General features: G+C 56.2%; 10 protein-coding genes across 10 annotated transcripts; 4 read left to right on the top strand and 6 right to left on the bottom strand.

Annotated features, from left to right (window-relative positions):
• Positions 1-298: 298 nt before the first annotated feature.
• On the bottom strand, positions 299-1295 carry PG997_011741 (uncharacterized protein; the record flags this gene model as incomplete). The annotated part of the gene is made up of 4 exons (XM_066816056.1): positions 299-350; positions 409-674; positions 731-1093; positions 1200-1295. 4 exons carry the CDS (start codon positions 1293-1295, stop codon positions 299-301), a joined length of 777 nt encoding a protein of 258 aa, XP_066661748.1.
• A 1114-nt stretch (positions 1296-2409) lies between these two features.
• PG997_011742 (uncharacterized protein) lies at positions 2410-3902 on the bottom strand (the record flags this gene model as incomplete). Its single annotated transcript, XM_066816057.1, has 5 exons — positions 2410-2863; positions 2908-3399; positions 3450-3577; positions 3650-3750; positions 3800-3902. 5 exons carry the CDS (start codon positions 3900-3902, stop codon positions 2410-2412), a joined length of 1278 nt encoding a protein of 425 aa, XP_066661749.1.
• A 909-nt stretch (positions 3903-4811) lies between these two features.
• Positions 4812-6393, top strand: PG997_011743 (uncharacterized protein; the record flags this gene model as incomplete). Its single annotated transcript, XM_066816058.1, has 2 exons — positions 4812-4967; positions 5095-6393. The coding sequence occupies 2 exons, from the start codon at positions 4812-4814 to the stop codon at positions 6391-6393; spliced, it is 1455 nt and encodes a 484-aa protein (XP_066661750.1).
• A 271-nt stretch (positions 6394-6664) lies between these two features.
• On the bottom strand, positions 6665-7484 carry PG997_011744 (uncharacterized protein; the record flags this gene model as incomplete). Its single annotated transcript, XM_066816059.1, is given in 2 exon segments — positions 6665-6820; positions 6840-7484. The coding sequence occupies 2 exon segments, from the start codon at positions 7482-7484 to the stop codon at positions 6665-6667; spliced, it is 801 nt and encodes a 266-aa protein (XP_066661751.1).
• A 960-nt stretch (positions 7485-8444) lies between these two features.
• On the top strand, positions 8445-9269 carry PG997_011745 (uncharacterized protein; the record flags this gene model as incomplete). The annotated part of the gene is made up of 1 exon (XM_066816060.1): positions 8445-9269. The coding sequence occupies one exon, from the start codon at positions 8445-8447 to the stop codon at positions 9267-9269; it is 825 nt and encodes a 274-aa protein (XP_066661752.1).
• Positions 9270-12475: 3206 nt separating this feature from the next.
• On the top strand, positions 12476-14217 carry PG997_011746 (uncharacterized protein; the record flags this gene model as incomplete). The annotated part of the gene is made up of 2 exons (XM_066816061.1): positions 12476-13342; positions 13444-14217. The coding sequence occupies 2 exons, from the start codon at positions 12476-12478 to the stop codon at positions 14215-14217; spliced, it is 1641 nt and encodes a 546-aa protein (XP_066661753.1).
• Positions 14218-14449: 232 nt separating this feature from the next.
• On the bottom strand, positions 14450-15442 carry PG997_011747 (uncharacterized protein; the record flags this gene model as incomplete). Its single annotated transcript, XM_066816062.1, has 1 exon — positions 14450-15442. The coding sequence occupies one exon, from the start codon at positions 15440-15442 to the stop codon at positions 14450-14452; it is 993 nt and encodes a 330-aa protein (XP_066661754.1).
• Positions 15443-15833: 391 nt separating this feature from the next.
• PG997_011748 (S-adenosyl-L-methionine-dependent methyltransferase) lies at positions 15834-16751 on the bottom strand (the record flags this gene model as incomplete). The annotated part of the gene is made up of 4 exons (XM_066816063.1): positions 15834-16066; positions 16157-16264; positions 16326-16589; positions 16646-16751. The coding sequence occupies 4 exons, from the start codon at positions 16749-16751 to the stop codon at positions 15834-15836; spliced, it is 711 nt and encodes a 236-aa protein (XP_066661755.1).
• Positions 16752-16824: 73 nt separating this feature from the next.
• Positions 16825-17037, bottom strand: PG997_011749 (S-adenosyl-L-methionine-dependent methyltransferase; the record flags this gene model as incomplete). The annotated part of the gene is made up of 1 exon (XM_066816064.1): positions 16825-17037. One exon carries the CDS (start codon positions 17035-17037, stop codon positions 16825-16827), a length of 213 nt encoding a protein of 70 aa, XP_066661756.1.
• A 1064-nt stretch (positions 17038-18101) lies between these two features.
• On the top strand, positions 18102-19439 carry PG997_011750 (alpha-N-arab-like proteininofuranosidase; the record flags this gene model as incomplete). The annotated part of the gene is made up of 3 exons (XM_066816065.1): positions 18102-18472; positions 18545-18908; positions 18969-19439. The coding sequence occupies 3 exons, from the start codon at positions 18102-18104 to the stop codon at positions 19437-19439; spliced, it is 1206 nt and encodes a 401-aa protein (XP_066661757.1).
• Between the last annotated feature and the right edge of the window lie 1023 nt (positions 19440-20462).

Raw genomic sequence — 20462 nt, forward strand, 5'->3', positions numbered from 1 at the left:
AACCCTTTCTAAAACGAATAGCAGCTTACTACAATATAAGTAATCCCAAGTAGCGAAGCGTTCCCAAAATCTTCAATCTTAGCAGCAGTCGGCCGATGTTACCTAGTGTTAGGATAATGCCCTGTCACTCCTTGAGCATGTAGAAAGGAGAAATCCCACACGACATCCATTTCAACTGCACCTGATAACTACTCTTACATGCGTACATAGCTTGGTTATATTTAAGAGCACAAGGAAAAGTCCACAAGATTAAGAATCGTTGGAATTTCATTTGATTGATTTTATCCAAATATAAAATTCAGAGTAACCCAAACGCTTCAGCATCTCGACCGCTTGCACGGGGGATGTAGCTGTATATATACCCAAACTCGATACTGTAGTGTCTCAATATCTCCCCAATCGCCATACTCCAAAGTCTCGTCATCGTTGTTGCTCAACTCATCAGGCTGTTGTGTGCCATGTGTAGAAATCCCAGCCAGGGCCATCACAGCCCAGCCACTCGCAACTCCTCCCGCTCCCTCTCCCTCCTCGCCCGCGCCCTCACTTGCCGCCTCCTCCCCTCCCGAATCCGCCGCCGCTGCTCCCGAGCCCTCTCGCGTCTCTCCCCCTCCACCGCCGCCCTCACCCGGCACCTCCTCTGCCGCCAGAGCTCCTCCCGCTCCGCGGCGACATCCCTATCGTACCCGTAGCAGCCGCGCTCCGCCGCCCCGACGCAGTCGTACAGCGCGACCCGGTCCCGGGGCCATTGGCTCTGCGGCCCGCACCGCTCCTCGACCCAGACACCGAACTGGGTAACGATGGACCGGATCCGGTCGCCGGGGGCGCTGTGCTCGTAGATTTCGCGGACGAGGTTCGCGAACGCCGTCTCCTGGGGGTCGTTGCCGGTCCGCAGACCCGAATTCCCCGTCCGCATCGGCACGAAGGCGATGAGGCACTGCTTGAAATTGCGGAGGGCGTCCCCCTCAAAGGGGGGATGGTGTGGTAGATATTGAAATGGTAGATTAGATCGTGCACGCAGACGTCGACCCTCGGCAGCCAGACGGACTCGCTGTCGTCGTCCATCAGGGCCTCGGCCGCATCCTTGTCCTCTGGCCTAGCGACGTGGTAATCGCTACGGAGCGAGCCGACGCGTAAGGGGCGCGCCCGCGCCGGGTGGTTTGAGGTCGTAGTTGGTTGATGCGATGGCGGCAGGTGCAGACCCCCTTTTCGGCAAAGTCGCTGTAGACCCGGGCGTACACGGGTAGGCTCTCCAGGTCGAGTTGTGACAGCATTTCTCCCTGATTGGGCTGAGCCATGATGAGAGTTGATGTAGAAAGAGAGATTGATAAATGTAGATGTTCGATTGAATGCCAAAGATGACAGTGATGATAGTAAGGAGGTTCACGCCAGGAGTAGCGTGTAAGTCGAACAAAGCTCAAGTCTCAAAAGTCCCAATAGTTGGGTGTGTCGATCTCGACAAAGACGAATATCCGGTAGAGCTTCAAAGGTGACAATGATAATAGTAAAAAGAAGCACGTCAGAAGTGTTTATCGTGTATTTTCACTGTCGTAGGGTGTAAGTCGAGCAAAGCTCAAGTCTCAATAGGTAACTCGATCTCGAGAGGTAGAACGGCTTTATGTCACTTTGGTGTGATGAGTACAAGTCCAGGAATCTTTTTCTCTGTCTGCCATCTGCCTTGGTATTTATATGCCAAACTGACTCACCCTTCGGAGAAAAGTCTATGGCATCGGGTGGGCTTCGACCCATACTCGTGAACGGTTTTCCAACGGCGACGAGCCATGTTTACCTTGAACTCAAAAGCGCCCAGAAGCCAGAGAAGTCTCATCGGGGAGGCATTCGTTTCTGCGAGGGCTCGAGTTGTCCAAACACAGGGCAAGATGAGAAAGAATCTGCACTTAAGTTGACTGGAGGCAGACATCTCAAGTGCGCCGCCCCTATCATTGCTTTCCTGGGCATGGGATTTCGTGCGCATGCGATCGAAAACCAATCGCCAGGCCAAGTCACGGAGGCTGTACTGGCATATGACGAACACAGTGTCTACACGGACTGTACTGGATCGAGTCCAACGGGACAGCCAGAGCCATCGGTTCTAACATCGAGGGTGTTCGAATTGACTTTCGAGAAATTATTCGCTGCCCGCACAATGACACGGCGGTGGAGGAGCCTACCAATCGTAGTTGAGGTTGCCGATATAGTCAGTTTTCTGGCTGCTGAATTGGCCTCGGAAATCTTATTGCCTATGGTACTGCCCAGTTTGGCAATCTTGGCAATCTAAAGAGTAACCATTGCCTCGACTGAACAAGTGATTTTGATTGGTGAATTGACGACCGCGCTCTGCCTAAATTGGCATCTATATCATTCCTGCCGCCGTGTCCCTCTGCCGGACTTCACCTATAAAAACTGTCAGATCTAGGTAGCCCCCAGGGCATTGAGCGCCGCCTTCAGCTCCCTGACTGCCGTGGGCACGTCCTCAAAGTTGAGAGCCGAGATAGCCCACTTTGCGTGCTTTTGCGCCTGTACTATGGACATGTCATCGGCCTGGTAGACAGAGTTGGTGGGCGGACCGCCACTGTAGCTCGACGCCGGCGGCTGTTGCGCGGGAGGAGGTGAGCGTGTCGGTCCTGAGGACTGTGTCGGTTGACGTGGGGCCTGGTTGTAGAAGCTGCTCGCCGGAGGTGCGCTCGGCTGGCTGGGTGTGAAGTTTTGCGGAGGCGGAGGGAGACCGGGCCCAGGTGCGGCCTTTGGAGCTGAAGGTTGGTGAACAGGGGCTGGGGCTGTTGGTAGAAGGACTGCGGCGTGTCCGGCAGAGTTGGCGGTGAGATGGCCCCCGAAGGCGCGGCTGGCGCGTTCGAGCCCGGAAAGACTGTCGGTGGGCTTGGGATACTGAAGTCGGGGTCATCCACAGACGAAGGAGCTCCGGGGGCGGACGGCAGTTGGAGAGGTGGGTCATCACCTGCTGAACCGGACGGCGCCGAAGGAAAGTAGCCATCATGAGTGGGCTGGTCTGGCGGCGCGATGGGAGACACTTGCTCGGGCGGAATAGCTGAATGAGGAGGAGATGTAGGAGCCGAGACGGTGGCTGGTGATATGGCGGATGCTTTGGGGTCAAGGTAGTTCTTGTCTGCTTCCTCCGGTGCGTCCTCGACCGTGGCGGACCGAGGCAATCCTCCCAGTGCTTGGACCTCGGGGTCGTTGGGGTCAAGCTGCTCTTCTGCCTTTTCCTCTTGCGGCTTCGGGTTTGACTCGTTCGGGTCCTTGCCCTCCTTGATGGCTCTCAATATCCGGGCAGCGTTCCATTTCGCATATTTGATCTTCTGTTCCGTCTCGGCGTCGGCCGGGCCCCAGATGTTGACGAGGTGGAAGAAGGTGGCGGCGGCTTCGAACGTGACGGCTGTTTGCCTGGGGGATTATTAGAGATGTCCGGAGGTAGAGCCGGAGTGCATACTCACTGTGTGACTTTGTTGGCATTTAGGGGCCGCAGCGCACGCTCAAGCGTCTCCTGGGCAAACTGCTCGACGTATGCCTTGCCAGCCACATCGTCGAGTATGGCATCGTTTCCGGCTTGTTCCGATTTGGTCTGTGGGTTTGTGCCATGTCAAGTCAGCGCTCTGTGTGGTGTCGGCGAGGGATATTAAGGGGTCGGGCGTACCTGTTCAAGCTTGTCCATTAAGGCCATGGTGAACTGCAGACAGTCATCGTCGGTGCTGTGTAGCTGCTTGGCGAGGATCTGGTTGACCACCCAGTATTCGCCTGTTCCCCAGTCAGTACTTGAGGCTCTCGGGTGAGAGACAAGACGTACACCAGTATGCGATGACGGGCTTGGCCTTCTCGAGCTGTGTCGCGCGCACGACGAAGGGCGTGATGCCCGCCTGCTTGAGGGGTGCGGGGATATTGGCCGCCATGGTCGGGGCTGTCGATGCGCTCGAGTATTTACTGTAGTATGGATTGCGATTACAGGAGGCGTACTTCTTGCTTGGTGTGATGTCGTGGTTGGTGGTGTCTTGGGAAATGTTGAAGCTGTATGCGTTTGCCAGCCACCGTCGTCCCTCCTCTACGTAATGGCGGCTAGGCGCCTACAAAAGTTGCCCACCCCACTGCTAGTGCGGAATTGGAGCCGAGCAAACAGCCTAAAACTGAGCTTTCACCACACCGTGGCTCAAGCTACAGGGCATCAGCCACAAGACCCCGGATTCTGAGTTTCTTGAGCTGCTTCATGCCAGATCGACTCTTTGCGCTGATTTGCTGAGAAGCACCGACGCACCTGTCGATGATACTTTTCACTACAAAGTCACTGTCCCGCCTTGACTCTCGAATACTGTGTCTTCTCCTTAGCCGTTGAGTATATAAAGACCTTTCAATTGCCCAAATGGTCTATGTCAATTTAATTCTCCATGCATACATCAGAAATCAATTCGTACAATGTGTAGACACGGCAATTGATTGAACCAATTGAGGTACGACGGGAACGGCGGGCGGGGAGCAGCCCGCCAGCCCCACGGTTGGCTTAAGTTGACTGCTAATGCATCGCCGCCGCATGCCTGCTCCTCAAGGATGGACTGACTTTATTTCCACGCTGGCCTTTTTGCCAATTAGGTAGCAGCATTGGACAAGGACAACTACACCATTCACCTTTCTTCTTCCCGTGTTGCTACTTATTAATTGCCTGGCGTATCCTCGCATTTGCATCCGTGGATGGTCAACTCGGTCCCATCATTCTGATCTTGCCATCGCGACCTGGTCTTTTTCTGATCGACTCCATTCCACCACAGCTTTCTTCCCACCCACCGTCGTGATCGACTGACTGGTTGACCATGCATGCCTCCAACCCCACACTAGCTACCGTTGCCGTAGCTCTTCTCTCGGCTCTGCCGACTGTGAGCGCCGGCATCTACACCAAGAACTCGCCCGTTCTCCAGGTCGATGCCAAGAGCTATGACAGGCTCGTAGCAAAGACCAACTACACCACTGTAAGTCCTTTCTGACTGTTCTAGCTTCGCGCAGCTGCGCCCCCCATCCAATCACGTACACCGGGGATGGCTCCAGCAAATGCACCCACCTCATGACTCGGCCACTGACATCACTTTCTTGTTTTAGGTCCTCGAATTCTACGCGCCCTGGTGCGGCCACTGCCAGAACCTCAAGCCCGCCTACGAAAAGGCCGCCAAGAACCTCGAGGGCCTCGCCCAGGTCGCCGCCATCAACTGCGACGAGGACGAGAACAAGCCCTTCTGCGGCCAGTTCGGCGTCCAGGGCTTCCCGACCCTCAAGATCGCCCGCCCGGGCAAGAAGTACGGCAAGCCCGTCGTCGACGACTACAACGGCCCCCGCTCCGCCAAGGGCATCGTCGACGCCGTCGTCGACAAGATCAGCAACCACGTCAAGCGTGTCACCGACAAGGACCTCGACGCCTTCCTCAGCACCAAGAACGACACCGCCAAAGCCATTCTGTTCACCGAGAAGGGCACCACCAGCGCCCTGCTCAAGAGCCTCGCCATCGACTTCCTCGATGTCATCCAGGTCGCCCAGATCCGCAACAAGGAGGCCAAGGCCAACGAGCTCTTCGGCGTCAGCTCGTACCCGTCCCTCGTGCTCCTCCCCGGCGGCGAGCAGCCCGGCCTCCTGTACGATGGCGAGATGAAGAAGGACGCCATGGTCAAGTTCCTGTCGCAGGCCGGCGCACCCAACCCGGTCTCTGGCGCGGCCAAGCCCAAGGCCAAGAAGGAGAAGAAGGAGAAGGCCTCCTCCAAGTCGTCTGACGCTAAGAGCAAGACCAAGGAGACGGCCGAAGAGGAGACCACCACTTCTGAGACTCCCAAGGCCACCAAGGCCGCCGAAGCTGCACCCGCCATCCCCGCCATCACCGAGCCCTCGAAGCTGATCAAGGAGTGCCTGAACCCCAAGTCCGGCACTTGTATCCTGGCCGTCGTCCCCTCGGCCCACGGCGAGACCGCCGAGAAGGCCCTCGGAAGCCTGTCCGAGCTCGCTCACAAGCACCAGCACGCCCAGCGCCACCTGTTCCCCTTCTACGAGATCCACGCGGCGGACGAGAACGTGGCGGCCCTCGTGAAGAGCCTCGAGCTCGCGTCCGAGGTCGAGATCATCGCGGTCAACGGCAAGCGCAAGTGGTGGAGGCAGTACAGCGGCGACTTCAGCGGCGAGAGCATCGAGTCCTGGATCGACGCCATCCGCCTGAGCGAGGGCGCCAAGAAGAAGCTCCCCGCCGGTGTGTTGTCCGAGGTTGCCGAGGAGACGCCCAAGGCCGAGAAGGTCGACGTCAAGGTCGAGGACGAGGTTAAGGTCGAGGTGCCGGCCGGGGATGAGTCGACTTCGTGGCAGGGCGCTGAGCCTACGCCCGAGGCCACCCCGGCGCCTGAGGAGCATGATGAGCTCTAGATGTTTAGCAACGACATTGATCACACTAGCATATCTGCCAAAATGTAATGAGCCAAGAAGCCAGCAAATTCAAGTCAAAATCTCAATAACTGACAAACGGTCTACTTGATCTTCGTCTCTATCTCGTGACCGTGACCAAACCGAAAACGCCATGCAGATGCTATTTGTGCCGGATGTTGACGGCATGTACATTATGCCCCCCTTCACGTGCCCATTTGTTTATATCTTCTCTAGTAGTAGTGCTTCTTTTCTCCTTTTCTCTTTTCCCCGATCAATCCAGATCCATACTGCTCACCACCTCGCCCCGGCCAATGGCCCCTTCTTGCACCATCAGCTCGCCCTTATCCCGCACCACGCCGTCCAAGAAGTCGCGAACTCCCTTGCAGCCGTCGGCGGCGGTGGCCATCATACCCTCCAGGCGCGTCAGCTGGACGCGGCTCGCACACCATGGCGACCACCTTGTCGGTAGCCCCCAGCGTCGCGAGCGTCAGGAACGGCAACTCCTGCTCTTCTTGCGTGTTCAAGTCTAACAACGGATCGGCCTCCTCGTCGGCGGCCGCATATGACGACGTCGACCCGGCGGTGCAGGCGACCAGGTAGTCCGTCATGGGCACACCCGCATCGACGAGGGCGAGGCTGGCGGCGTTGATGAGGCAGGCGAGCAGGGAGCCGTCTTGCGAGAGCACGTTGAGCGAGATGTGGATCGTGGACCGCGGGCCGTAGGACTGGCCCTGCACGGTCGCGGCGAGGCCGGAGGCGATGGTGGTCTGCATTTCCTGGAGGCGCTTGTCGTTGCGGCCCCGTCTTTTGCGGTCGACGGTCGCGAAGGGGGCGATCATGATGCTGACGGCGACGGTGGCGCCCAGGCCGCCGGATGTCGGGGCTGTCGAGGCGGAGGAGGTGGACTTGGTGTCGCGCTCGTTGGGGCCGGTGATGATGCATTGGATCTTGGTGTTGCCCATCTCGAGGTAGGCGGAGCCGTCGGCGCTGGGCTGGACGCCGAGTTGGCCCTTTTGCTGGCGCAGCTCGTTCCAGCGCCGGCCGTCGACGCGGAGGAGAGCGAGGTTGTAGGTTGAGGTGTCGAGGGGCATGGCGGCGGTGGGAGGCTGCGACGCCTTGTGTGTGGGTGGGAGGTTGTTGTTTTTCGGCGGCGGCCCGTCGCAATCGGATCGTGTAGTTCTTTGCGCGTATGTTCGCTCGTGGTAGTTGGGTTTCTCGGGGCTTCTCTTGGGGGTCGTGGGTTTGGTTGCTGTTTGTGCTGTCGTCTGTTCCCTAATGCAGGTTTGGAGCTGCTGCACTGAACGTCCAACTAAAAGTTCAATGGGCTTGAAGCTCTAGGAAAATTTTGGTGGGGCTGATCGCGGGTTGCGGGACAAGGCGGGGCCCAAAGATCTCCAGGCACTGGGCCCTTGCAGCAACAGCGACAACCTCTCGGTTGTTGAAGGAAATAATTGAGGCTTATGCAACCATTAGATTCTCATCCCATCCATGAATCTATCGTCGCTACCTTGGATTTGAACATAGAAGCCCATGTACAATGTCATGAGCCATGGGTTGTCTGTGGTCGTCAGCAGAATCAGGTACCTCATGTTCTTGTCTTTCGTAGCCCCTGTGACACTGCTCCGGGCTACGAGATTCGGTCGCGATCTTCTATTCCATTCGAAATCATAGATATTGTCTATGGGCATGTCTGGGATTTACCCAGTATGTTTCAGATAGCTCAGTGACCGGCGCTGAGTCCGACTTCCCTACACCGGTGGGGATGGAGAAAGGGGGAAATAGTCACCCACCCGGGCTCTCTTTCAAAAGAACCAGCCTGCATTTCTATATCACCTGCCTGAGTAGAAAGACCATAGATAGAAGCCATTGAAACATACATCACTCTTTGATTCATTGGTCGCTGTAAGGCACACAGGTTAAGGCTCAGATGACATGGCAACCATGGCATCGTATTTAAATGCCGCCCTCGGAAGTACAATTCAGTCTTTCTCAACTCAGTACTTCATCCTTCACATCCACCACCCCAACCACATTCATGAAAACAGTTGAGCATGGCGTCATGGCCTCTACCCACCGAGCTTACTTCCATCGTCATGGATATGTTGGCCTCTGAATCCCGCGAGGAGCTGCCGAAGTTGGCCACGGTTTGTATCGTTTGGAGAGATCTTGTCCAAGACATCACCTTTCGCACTATAACCAAGGCCTATAGGAGGGACGATAACCTTGGGCTGCTGCCTTCCGTCCTCTCGAGAGCAGGAAATATCCAGCGTCTCCGGTGTCTCGACCTCACGTTCTACGATATTGTCATGTTTCGCTGCGCGTCCGTCGTCAGGGAGGTCATGGGTTTGCTTGGCAGCTTGGAGGAAGAAGCACATGCCCTCGAACACCCTCGGATTACTATGCTAGTCTGGTTGTTTGGAACCTCACGACATTATGGATCAACGCCACCCGATTCAAGATTGTTACTGGGTTCGTTGCCAAAGGTTCGCTTCATCAAAGAGTTCAGTATCATGAACTTTTCTTACGATTCGACGAATGACCTGAGCTTGGAAACAGGCAAAGGCAATGAATGGTGTCTCATCGGAAAGGATAGATCGCCCGCCCCTTGGACGGTGAATCTATTCCAACTATGGACTCTGAGAATCCATGAGATATCGCTGGGGCTCAAACGGCTGACCTTTGATGGAGAAACGCGAGCCGGTATTGAAGTATTTGGACCTCTTGACCTGGCAGACAGCACGGCTGTGGAATGGCCTCTGCTTGAAGAAATATCCATGGGATATGACCAATCCATCATCCAGACACTAGACCCCCCAACCGAAGCAGAGATGAAGAGGGTCGCCCGCTTAGATCCACTCGCGGCATGCTTAAGATAGGCTCAAGAACGTGTTTGGGAGGCTGCAGCCGCGGTCGCTCAAAGAATGCCCAAGCTAAAAATCATGTCCCTACACTCAGATTCTCGAATCAACCCAGAGTTTGGGTTTCACTATATGACTGCACCAACTCTGCCAGAAGCAGCCCTTGAGCGACCTGTACCACGTGTTAAAGCTTGGTGGGATGTACCTACAAGTGCGTATTCCACGTGGAGGCCTAGCAACAAGGTCTTGCATGCGTTGCATACCATAGCGGGAAAGAAGCGCGGCAGTGAGCTGTGGGTGGATGTCTTGAATCTGGAAACCAATGCCACCGTTTACGGATGCTTCCCCACCTGCCTAGATGGCAAGGAAGTGCCCTTCAGCTGCTGTAGCACAGACTGGAAAGTTGACTATGGGCGACTCTGACAGCCATGGGGAATAACCATACGACAGGGCAAGCCGCAGCATGAAGACCTGGCTGAGGATCTTGCGAGGTTATTAGAAGAGTGATGTGGTTGACAGGGAATCGAAAGCGGCGCTGACGTCGGGGGAAAGAGTATCCAACACAACTTCGCTTTGCCCATTGGACTTATGATGGTTACGATAAGCTAGGATGACTCTAGACCTGCCAATGCTTCAATCCAGGAATGAAACGTGTTCCCCAACATTTGGTATCTATTCAGTCTTGGTGTGATTTCTAATTTATATCCAGGCCCCTTGCAGTTGCCGTTGCATCCTCCCCTATCCTCTAACAACCAACCCCCCCATTGCTGTAGGAAGCGGTGTAACCTTTTTTCTTGATTTATTACTTGTCGGGGTTAAGAGTCAATGAACAAAGAATTCAATGTGTTATGTCTCTTGATGTGAGCTGTCCATCGCCCATAGTCAGACATGTCATATCCCAGTCCTTTTATTTCGACGGTTCGGTAGATGTGTGACATGTTCAGTCGATATATGATTTTGCCTACGCTGGTGAAATGGGTATAAAGCTCAAAGACACTTACCGGCCTACCTGATTTCCCAACCGCTGTGGTATGCCGACAAATTTCCAAGACACGTACGGCAACCAACGAGTCTTCTTCTACTCTCATATTTGAGACGACAGTTTTCCCCAAGTTACTTCGTTCTCTCCAACCCTTACCATTCTCCGGTATACTCAACATGAAACCATCACATACATTATACATGAAATTTGGAAAACACGATGACCTTGGGCGACTCACTTCCAGTCTCAAAGGGACAGGCAGGATTCGTCATATTCGGGAGCTCCGCCTCGAATTTCAAGACTGTAACACGACACGCTGCCGAAAGGCCTTTGAAACAGTCATGGGCCTCTTGAGTGCGTTGGACGAAGAAGCCCAAGAGAAGCTTCGCAACAAACAAATGATGTAACGCCGTATTATCAACAAACCACCGGGTCGTCTTTATTGTGCCAAAGAAACAGTTCACCTGACCTACACTCCAAACGTTTGCTCTCTGGGGCATGGCATGACAAAGCCGGGGGGTGTGGAAGTGACCAACTTGGTATCAAACATGCAGCAGACAGGCAAACGGGATAGTTTCTGCAGGCTACATATACCTGCAGTCCCCCAAAAATATGCCATATTCTCTCTATGTCTATCACTCCTTCTATTTCGTACCCCCAGATTTGTCGTACGACTTCGAGCATGGCACCGCGATCCTGGCCTCTGCCCCCGAACGTACCTACATGATTGTGGATTACCTCGAACTACGAGGCGGCCAAGAAAGCGATCGTGACTAGCGGCTTCAGCTCGTCACGGTCTGTCAACACTGGAGAGATATCATCGAATCCATCACCTTCCATACATTGGACAAGATTTGTAAGACGTACGATGATCTCACCCGCCTCTCCTCCATTTTCACGAGACGTGAAAGGGGGTTTTATCTCAGGGAGCTTGACATTACGTTCATTAGGTTTCCAGGAATCGAATGCCTGTCGGTCATCAGGGTTCTCATGAATCAACTGAGTGGCTTAGATGAGGAGGAGTTGCGCCACCCAGGGGTGGATGTTAACATATGCATGCGCACAGACTTTATCTGGGGATGCCAGAGGAAGCCGTACGAGGAAGTTAAAGACGAACTCGGAGTTCCTCTGCCGGAGGTTCGCATTATCAAACGGTTGTCTATAGAGGCCTATAACACCCCTGGCTCATCGTCCATCGCTATGTGCATGGCAATGAGTGCACCCGATGCAATTATTCATAAACTTTGGTGTCACATGGACCCCGAGGAGTGGGATTGTGAGTATTTATATACCATATACTGCTCCGGGCCTCATAGCATCGATCGAATTATGAGTCTCATGTATCGCTGGCTATACCCACCTGCCCATGTTCAATCCTTTCGCGTCAAAGATAGTAAATGCTAAGTTCTAACACACATTTTTATAGCAGATTTCGCTAAGATGATTCTTGACTGGCTAACTGGAAAGCCGATGGAGAGGTTGCACGTTTTTGTACGTATGAGTCGAAACGACAAAGCTACGCTGGGAAACCAGGTATCTTCCGTACGTTTATCACGGAAGCCCCACGAGATCTCGCTTGGACTTAAGGAGTTTTCAATTGAAGGTTTCACTGGAGTTGGGATCGAAATTTTTGGGCCATGCCTTGTAGACTGCAAGGCTCCCACCCCGGAGTGGCCGTTACTGGAGGTATTCGTATTCAACTACGACCAATGTGTTATCAATACCCTGGGCCTCTCGAGGGCGAGAGACCTAGAAGACGCTGCCAGTTCCCCCGTAACCACAAGAAAGGTATGGCAGGCACAGGATCGCGTCTGGGAGGCAGCCGCGGCCGCGGCTCGTAGGATGCCAAACCTGAAGGCGATGCACCTCTGGTCTGGTACTAGCACTGGGCTCTCCCGTTCGTCATTGGGCCACACTGCTAATCTCACTTGGAAGCTCCCCATGTTTTGGAGATGGAAACCCAGCGAGGATATCGTAAATATATGGCGGGACTTGGCAGAGGAACGTGAGGGTTGCTGCAACATGAATATAACAGGCCGTATGTGGGAGCGATTATCTGGGCAGATTCTCCACTTTAAATGATTATTCATACAAGCAGTCCATCTTCTTTTCCTTGCCTCGTGCGCCAAACTATTCTGGTCGGTTTCTCTTCGGTCGCCATCATATTCTCATACTTTGTCAATCAGTATATAGCTCCCATCGAAAGATCGACCACAGTACCTTGCAGCCCTCCCCCTCACCAATGGATTCCTTGCCGGTCGAGCTCTGGTGCTCCATCTTCCGGCTCCTAGACCCCGTCGGGCTCATCGCGGCCAGCCAGGCCTGTCCCGAATTCCGCCGCATCATCAAGCCCGGCCGCGTCCACTGTGTGGAGCGACTGCTGGCCCTCGAGTGCCAAGCCGAGCACGGGGGGCCGGTGCCGATCTTCCGCCCCCGCGACTACGAGCTGGAGCCGGCCTGGGAGGACGCGGCCTGGACGCGCATGCGCTGGGCCTGCGCGGGCTGCATGCGGCTGCTGCCGGACGCGGCGTTCGACAACCATTCGCTCTTGCGCCTGGGGTATCGCAAGCCGGCGCCGGGCACACCGGGCAGCCGGGCGGTGACGAGCTGGGACCCTTCGGCAAACGGCTTGCCGCATCGCCAATGGCGCGGGGAGAACCGAGACAAGACCCGCGCGCGGGAGAAGCAGGTCCGGAAGCAGTACGGGATCGCGCACACGTGGAACTGGGGGATCCCCAAGGATTCGCAGGATCCGCTGCAGAGGCTCATGTCGTTCCAGGACGCGGGACTGGCGGAGTTCAGGCACTGCGGGCTCGAGTACTTCCAGTGCATGGACATTGAGGAGGAGCGCGACATGTTCGACCGCGCGGCGACCGCCATCGAGGCCGAGCGGATGGGGCACCGGCGCCACCTCCGACGGTGCAACGAGTGCCGATGGCGGCGCGGCGAGATGAAGGTGCACCGGCTACCGACCGGTGACGTCGGCTGGCGGCATTCGGGCCCCAATGTTGGCACGGCCGACGTGCCCATCGTGCGCAGCCGGCAGGTCCTCCTGCCCTCGGCCCTGGATCGCTGGTTCCCGGGCTGGTCGTCAGTTTTCTTAAATGGAGTGCGTGGAGGCGAGGGAGAAGATGAGGCGATTATGATGAAACCCCCGCGACGGGCCGGCCGCTGCACTTCCGCATCCACCACAAGCTGCGCCAGTACGAGCCGTGGACCCTGTACATGGTGCGCTGCCCGGACTGCGCGCGCTGGCAGGAGCTGCGCGCCTTCCGGTGCGGCGACGTGTTCCACAAGTGGCAGCCCACCGCCACCAGGGAAGCCGCGTTCGAGAACTGGGACGGCGAGCGGATCACGGACAAGTATATTGACGGGCTGACATGCAACGCGTGTTTCCGGGCCAAGCACGGAGACGAAAGGCTCGCGCGCGAGCTCGGGCGCTGGTGGGGCGTGCTGGCCGACTCGGAGCTGCGCAGTCTCGAGTTCGACATGTCGTACGGCTGGCGTCTGCTCATGAAGCGGGCGGAGACCTGGCTACTCGACGACGAAGGCGAAGGCGAAGGCGGTGACGAGCCGAAGATCCCGATGAACCAGTTGACCGGCAACGTGGAGTTCGAGCAGTTGACGGACGCGGAGCGCACGGCGCTTCGACAGCGGCAGAGGCGCTTGGCCGAGTACGCCGCCAGCGCGCCACCGTCGGGCACGCCCTCTTCGTACCTGCGGACGTTGACCACAGGCCACCGTGACCAGGTGGGGACGAGGTGGATGGAGTATTGGACGAGCGAGTACGGGGCCATGGACGACTGGTGGAGTTGGCTAAGGCGGTGCAAGGAGGCGTTCGAAGCGGAGCCGAAGTTGCTGCTCGTGGACCCGGACTTCGTGGCGGGGGTTATACGGAGGGGAGCGGAGTTGGAGCGGGAGGTGTCGTGGGCGCCCCTGTCGGAGTGGAAGTATGTGTGGGAGCGGATGAGACATCAGATTTGAAAGGGGGAAAGTGTGAGATGTATGTTGGGAAAAGTCTTATTTAGGGCGCTGGGGTTTGCGAGGTATTGTTACTCGTGTATGCAACTGTGAACTGTCTCCTACATCGATATATACTGACAGCGGATTCGCTATCTTCCCATATACGTCCTTGCTCATAAATCATATGTATGGATTAACATGATCGGAACCCCTTACTTGCCCTCTGCCCAAAACCGATCCAGCGCCTGTTGCCTCACCTCGTAAGCCCAGTGATGACAAGTCTGGTGCACGACAGGACTGACCTCCCCCTCTCCTCGTCTTCCTCGTCGCCCTCGTCAAAGACACTGCGCACACCCATCTGCACGTACTTCTTCAGCAGTATCCGCCGCCACCGTCCCGTCTCCCCCACGCACTTCTTCCACCGCGAAATCTGCCGCTCGTCTTCCCCTTCACACCTTCGGCCCATCCAGAACCGGCAGTACCACTGGAACCAGCCCCTGACATCGTACTCGTGCGCGATCCAGCCTGCGGCCTCCCACTCCTCGATCGACTGCCCGCAGCGGACGCCATACTTGTTGACGGAGGGATCGTATTCGGTCGATGTCAGTTGGCGGTCGACGTTGATATTTCCTTCGGGGCCCGAGAGCCATTCGGCGGGCAGCTCGCGCCAGTCTTCGGCGACGGTGATGCACAGGCGTTTGGAGTAGAGGGGCCGCCAGTAGGTCCCGCCGAAGGCACCTTCGCGCAGGATCGAGGCGGGGGATTTGTTGGGGCGGAAGTTGGGGTGCGACTCGAAGTGGTATTCGCCGGTCACTTCGTCGCGGGTTGGGGGCGGGGCGGTGGGTGTCCAGGAGGTCCAGCCGGCGATGATGGTGTCGAGATCGGGGTGCGGTGTGGCGGTGGTGCTAGGCGGAGAAGGGGAGGGTTCAGCCTTGATCTTCGCCCTGCTTGTTGCCGCGCCCTTCTTCGTCCTGCTGCGGGATCGACGGGTGTCCGACTCTGGTTCTACGAGGGCTTTCTGCAGGGCTTCTTCGTTGTAGGTCGTTGGCCTTGATGGTGCGCTCGCGAGGCGCCGGGATGTGCGTGTAGGCGGTGCCGGGTGGAGTTTGCGACGTTTGGTTGTAGATGTGGTGGGCGTTTTCGTTTCTCGCGCTGGTTTGGTGTTGTTGTCTTCCAGGCCTAGGTCGTGGACCAGCTCGGCGTTGCGCTTGATGTTGGCCAGGCGCCGGGCCTCGTAGCCGTCCATATTTACTGCTTCGACAGTTAATTGTGCGAGGTGATAATTATGGTGTTTGCTGTCGCAAATGTTTTGTTGATGACATACGCATTTGCTGTTTCGCGACTGGAATTTGGAATACGTCATTGGTTCAGCTCAATTGTCGCTAATTGCTTTTAGGGGTCTGGGTTCTAGAATAGTGTAACCCCGCCTGTCTCGGGAGCGAGCTATTAAGTTCAGCTACAGGGACTCGCCAAGTCAATCAGCTTCAGTCCTCGGGGCGATCTCCGGCCTTCTCAGCTCTGAGAATTGCTTCACCACATCAAACAACTCAGCGCTCATAGCGGTTTCCTTCCATACACGACGTAACTACACAGGTGCCCCGGTCAGTAAGTGAACAAGAAACCACCAATCAGGAAACTTACAAGTAGCTGTACCCCTTCACCTTGCCCTCCCTCAGCTCGACCTTGGTGGCCTGGACGAACGCCTCGATCTGCTCGGGCGACAGGCCCGCGTTGCGGAGGAGCAGGTAGCTGACGCCCCGCAGCCCGTCGTGCATGTTGCGCTGCTGGTACGCCCCGATGCGCGCGGCCTGCGCGTTCCTGGGCCACGGGCTGCAGGGCACTTCGAACCGGTGCGCCTGGATCTCCGTGACTGGGCTTGGTCAGCTTGATTGCCCATTGCCCTTCCCGTGCTCAAAGGCCGAAAGGGCGAAAGGGCGAAAAGGAAGAATATAGCACCTACATCCGATGTCCTTGAGCCAGGTACTGTAGTTCTTCGCCTTTCGCACGTCGAATCCCTTGGCGGTGGCGCCGGCAGCACAGTAATCGAACCACTTTCGGATGTGCGACTCTGCAAGAAATTGATCAATCGTTAAGAGCTTCAATGACGTGATCACCAAAGGGCCACTCACCCTCAACACCCTCTCCATCTAGTTCCATGGTGCCATCTTGGATCTCCAGCCAGCCGCCGGGTTTGAGGTGGTCGTAAGATTGCTGGAAGAGCCTCTTGGGGTCGCGGATACCGGTGACGATCTGCCGAATATGAATGTAGTCAAACGTGGGATCCCACAGCCAGTCTTCCTCACAGTCATCTTTCTCAAAGTGGCAGTTGGGAACTTCCGGCTCGGGCTGGATCTTGCTGAGATCCGTCCCCACGACATACGACCCCGGGTTCGCTCGTGCTAGAGGAAGTCAACAAGCAGTTCCTTTTTGTCATGAGGGTCATACTGACCGAACTCGAGAGCCCAGATGCCCGTCCCCGTGGCAACGTCCATGACCCTCCTGGGCGTTTCGACAATCGGCGCCATGGCCAGCTTGCCGCTGAGGATGAGGGTCATCATGGCATGCTGAAAGTCGAGGCGGTCCTGTTCGGCCTACATTGGTTAGGGGTCGAATGAGCAAGATCCCCTCCTAGACGGACTTGCGCCTGACCTCGTCGTTGGGCAGCAGGTAGCTGCCCTCCTTGTATCCATGGTATCGCCTGCCCGACTCCCCGACGACGTGATCGGGCTCGTAGATGGATGACCCCGTCGGCTCGCGCAGGAGCTCTTCGTCGGCAAAGGTGGGGGAGAAGGCGTTCATGCTCTCATCTGCCGACGGCGCTTGGTTATGCGTGGCGTCCATACCAGCGGGAGGAGGCTGGTCTGCCCAATCAGGAGCCTGGATTGCAGGCGGACGTCTTGCCTGCCGAGCGGGTGGCTTGCTGTAAAGCCCGGCTACTGCGACGCTAGGTATTCGGGGCAAACCGTTGCGATCGTACCTGGCCGAATCTATTTTGCCTTGTTCGTGATATCATATACTTTGATCTATCGTATTCATGGATTTCCATGGCGTGATTCCACTATTCCTCCAGCTACCCCTCAGCGGAGACCTGCATTCTGTGGTCGCAACCGACGGCATCGAAATTACTAAGCTGAGATCTTGCCCCTTACATTGTCGAACCCCGGATTCTAGTAAAGGGAGTATCGGTTGCATGCTGTTCATTGTCCAATCCAACAGCAGAGGTTACATCAACTGGTACACCGCATCTTTTGCCCAGTCACTGGATGCTATCCATACTTGAGCTCATGATCCTTCGGCGGACCGAGGCGGCCCTTCCATCCATCGGTCATTCCATCGACTGACGAGCTACCCCGCACAAGCTCCCTGCACCTAACGAGTCGACCTATAGCATGTTGCAGCGCCTAGACTCTCTCTCCACTCCTCTACCGACCTCTCCCCGTGTTTGCTTGTGGGATAAGCATGCGACTAGGAACGCTTTCTGGAAATCTGCGCCCAGGGATTTGCCCAGAGTGCAGCGCATGAGGATGTAACGATCCAAGGAAACTTACTCCCCGTGTTCACGAACTTGTGGAGCATTGCGGCAGGCTCTCTATGCGGGGAAGCCAGGCGGCCTGCACCCGTAGACCGGGCTATTGTGAGAGTCAATCATATTCTCCCCATGAATCGTCATCGTACAGGTTCGACGGCCCAGCACGGGTCAGGTCTCAGGTTGGCGGGAGTACATAATGAGACGTCTCTCCCGGTCTCTAGTTGACCGGTCGACCTACTGTTGTTAGTCTTCAGTCGTTCTGATCTGATCTGACCTGATCTGACCTGATCTGACCTGACGCTGCCTGCTCTGTCTGTTTTGTCACTACTCTAGACTCATCCTCGTTTTTACTTTGTGTGACAACCTGCGCTCAACGATGAAGTCAATTCTCGCCGCAGGCCTTTTGGCTCTCGCGTCGCATGCAGGCCTCTGCAGCGCGCAGACGTTCGACCCGAACAAGGCCGCGCCGCAGAACTTCGACTTGTCCAAGATCGGGACGGACATGAAGACCAACACGACGTTCTCGAACCCCGTGTCGACGGAGAACATCGGGGATCCCTTCATGACCAAGTACACGTCGGCCGAGGGGCAGGAGTGGTACCTGTACACCTTCTCGACCAATGACAACATCACCCTCAAGCGGTCGCGGTCGTTAACCGATAACTGGGATAACGCGGAGACTCGGGTCGTTTTTAAGCCGGATGCCACGGGGAAGGATGCTGGGCAGCCTTGGTCATCATCCATCTGGTGAGTTCTTTTTTCCCATGCGCGCGCTACATCATAGAATAATGTGTAAGTGTTAACTGTCGCATCATCCAGGGCCCCGGAGATCCACAGCATCAGCGGCAAGTGGTACATCATCTTCACGGCGGCGCCCGACGCCGACAACCCGCCGCCGCTGCAGGACGCCCTCTGCCCGATCAACTGCCCGGCCGTGAACCACCGGATGTTCGTGCTCGAGTCGACAGGCGCCGACCCGTGGACGTCCGACTTCCCGATGAAGAGCATGCTGAACACGTACGACCAGTTCGCCATCGACGGGACCTACTTCCAGTTCAAGGACAAGCTGTACCACATCTACAGCTGCTGGGAGAACGCCTACTCGGCCTGGCCGGCTAATCTGTGTATCACGGAGATGTCGGATCCGTGGACGGTGAAGTCCAACTTGACGGACCGCATGATAGTGAGTTCTATCACGAGAAAGATGTATAACGAAATCAATTCTAACTATAAACAATCACAGATTTCCATCCCCGACCAGCCCTGGGAGCAAGTCCCCTACGGCCGCCCGATCCGCCTCGCGACCAACGAAGGCCCGCAGCAGCTGACCAACCCCAAGACGGGCCAGAACTTCGTCATCTACAGCGCAGCGCGGGTCAACACACCCTACTACTGCCTCGGCCAGCTGGAGCTGGTGGGCAACGACCCGATGCAATACCAGTCCTGGCGCAAGCACACGGCGGGCTGCGTCTTCCACCAGAACACGCAGGCGGGCGTGTACGGGACGGGCCACGCGAGCTTCACGACGTCGCCCGACGGGGACGAGCACTATATCGTGTACCATGCGCAGACGACGGCGAAGCCGGTCGCGGACCTGTATCGGACGGCGCGCATTCAGAAGTTCGACTGGAATGAGGATGGGACGCCGAAATTCCCGTTGGCGGAGAATGGCCCGTTTGCTGTGCCGGCGGGCCAGAAGGCGTTGGCGAAGTAATCCGTCGCACGAGAGATCAGAGAAAGCTTTCAAAGCAGAGCATCACCGCTATCTCCCTAATATATATACCTAGCCCATATTATAGTGTCATTTCAGTTGAACGAATAAACAAATCAGTCAGAGCAGAAGCGGGAGGGTCGGCAGAGGGAGGGCGGTGTGCTTTCCCCTACCCCCTGTCTTCAGAGTCGTGTCATTGTCGTGCGGATTTAGAGTTTGTCTGCCATGTCACGAGCCCGCCGGGCAAACCAGTACGTGGTGCTGGGCATGCCGTGCCGCAGCAGTATGCAGCGCTATATGCAGTGCGATATGCGACTACTCTTAAGCGGCGCCGGGATTGCATGTCATTCATGCAGGTTTTCGTGAGATGGCTGAGGAAATTTTACAGGTTTTCCCTGCTGCCAAGGGCGAACCGTTATTTCGTTCAGTGGATGCAAACCTCCGTCATCATTTTATTCCACTCTGCCCACTCTGGTTTCCCCAACTCCGCATCCCCGTCGTACCACACTACCCCGCAACGACCACAACCGGGGTTCGTTCTCGGTGGTCGACTTTTTCTGTTAGTGCCTTTCTCCCCACAGCCCAACTGGCTGTTACCATGGCATGGTGCAGGGTTCATCCTCCCCTTCTTCTTCCCTGGAGAAGTCCAATGAGCAACGGACATCATGAACCTGCTCAGGAGTTTAGCTATTAGAGGTATCTGAGTTACCATCGGCCTATCAAGATTCCAGATCGATCACTTACATCACAGTACACTGTTGCTTCAAAAGCCACTACTCATCCTTCGAGTACATACTCAAAGATGGGCAGATGGGCAGGCAAGAAAAGCCAAGCCCTCGCCGGCAGCATCGGTTAACGGTAGCGCGGCAGAGCGACTGTTGCCTCTCCCCATTTCTCGGGTCAATGTTCGGTGCTTCTATCGCCGCCGCCATCCTTGGCAACTCTATCAGCTCACCTGGGATCACCTTGACGTCTTCTATTACCTACTGGTACCTTTTTTATGCCGGGTGACCTACTTGCTTACGC

The sequence above is a fragment of the Apiospora hydei genome, assembly GCF_038363865.1.
Source record: "Apiospora hydei strain CBS 114990 chromosome Unknown utg000009l_segment0_segment0, whole genome shotgun sequence".
NCBI lineage: Eukaryota > Fungi > Ascomycota > Sordariomycetes > Amphisphaeriales > Apiosporaceae > Apiospora > Apiospora hydei.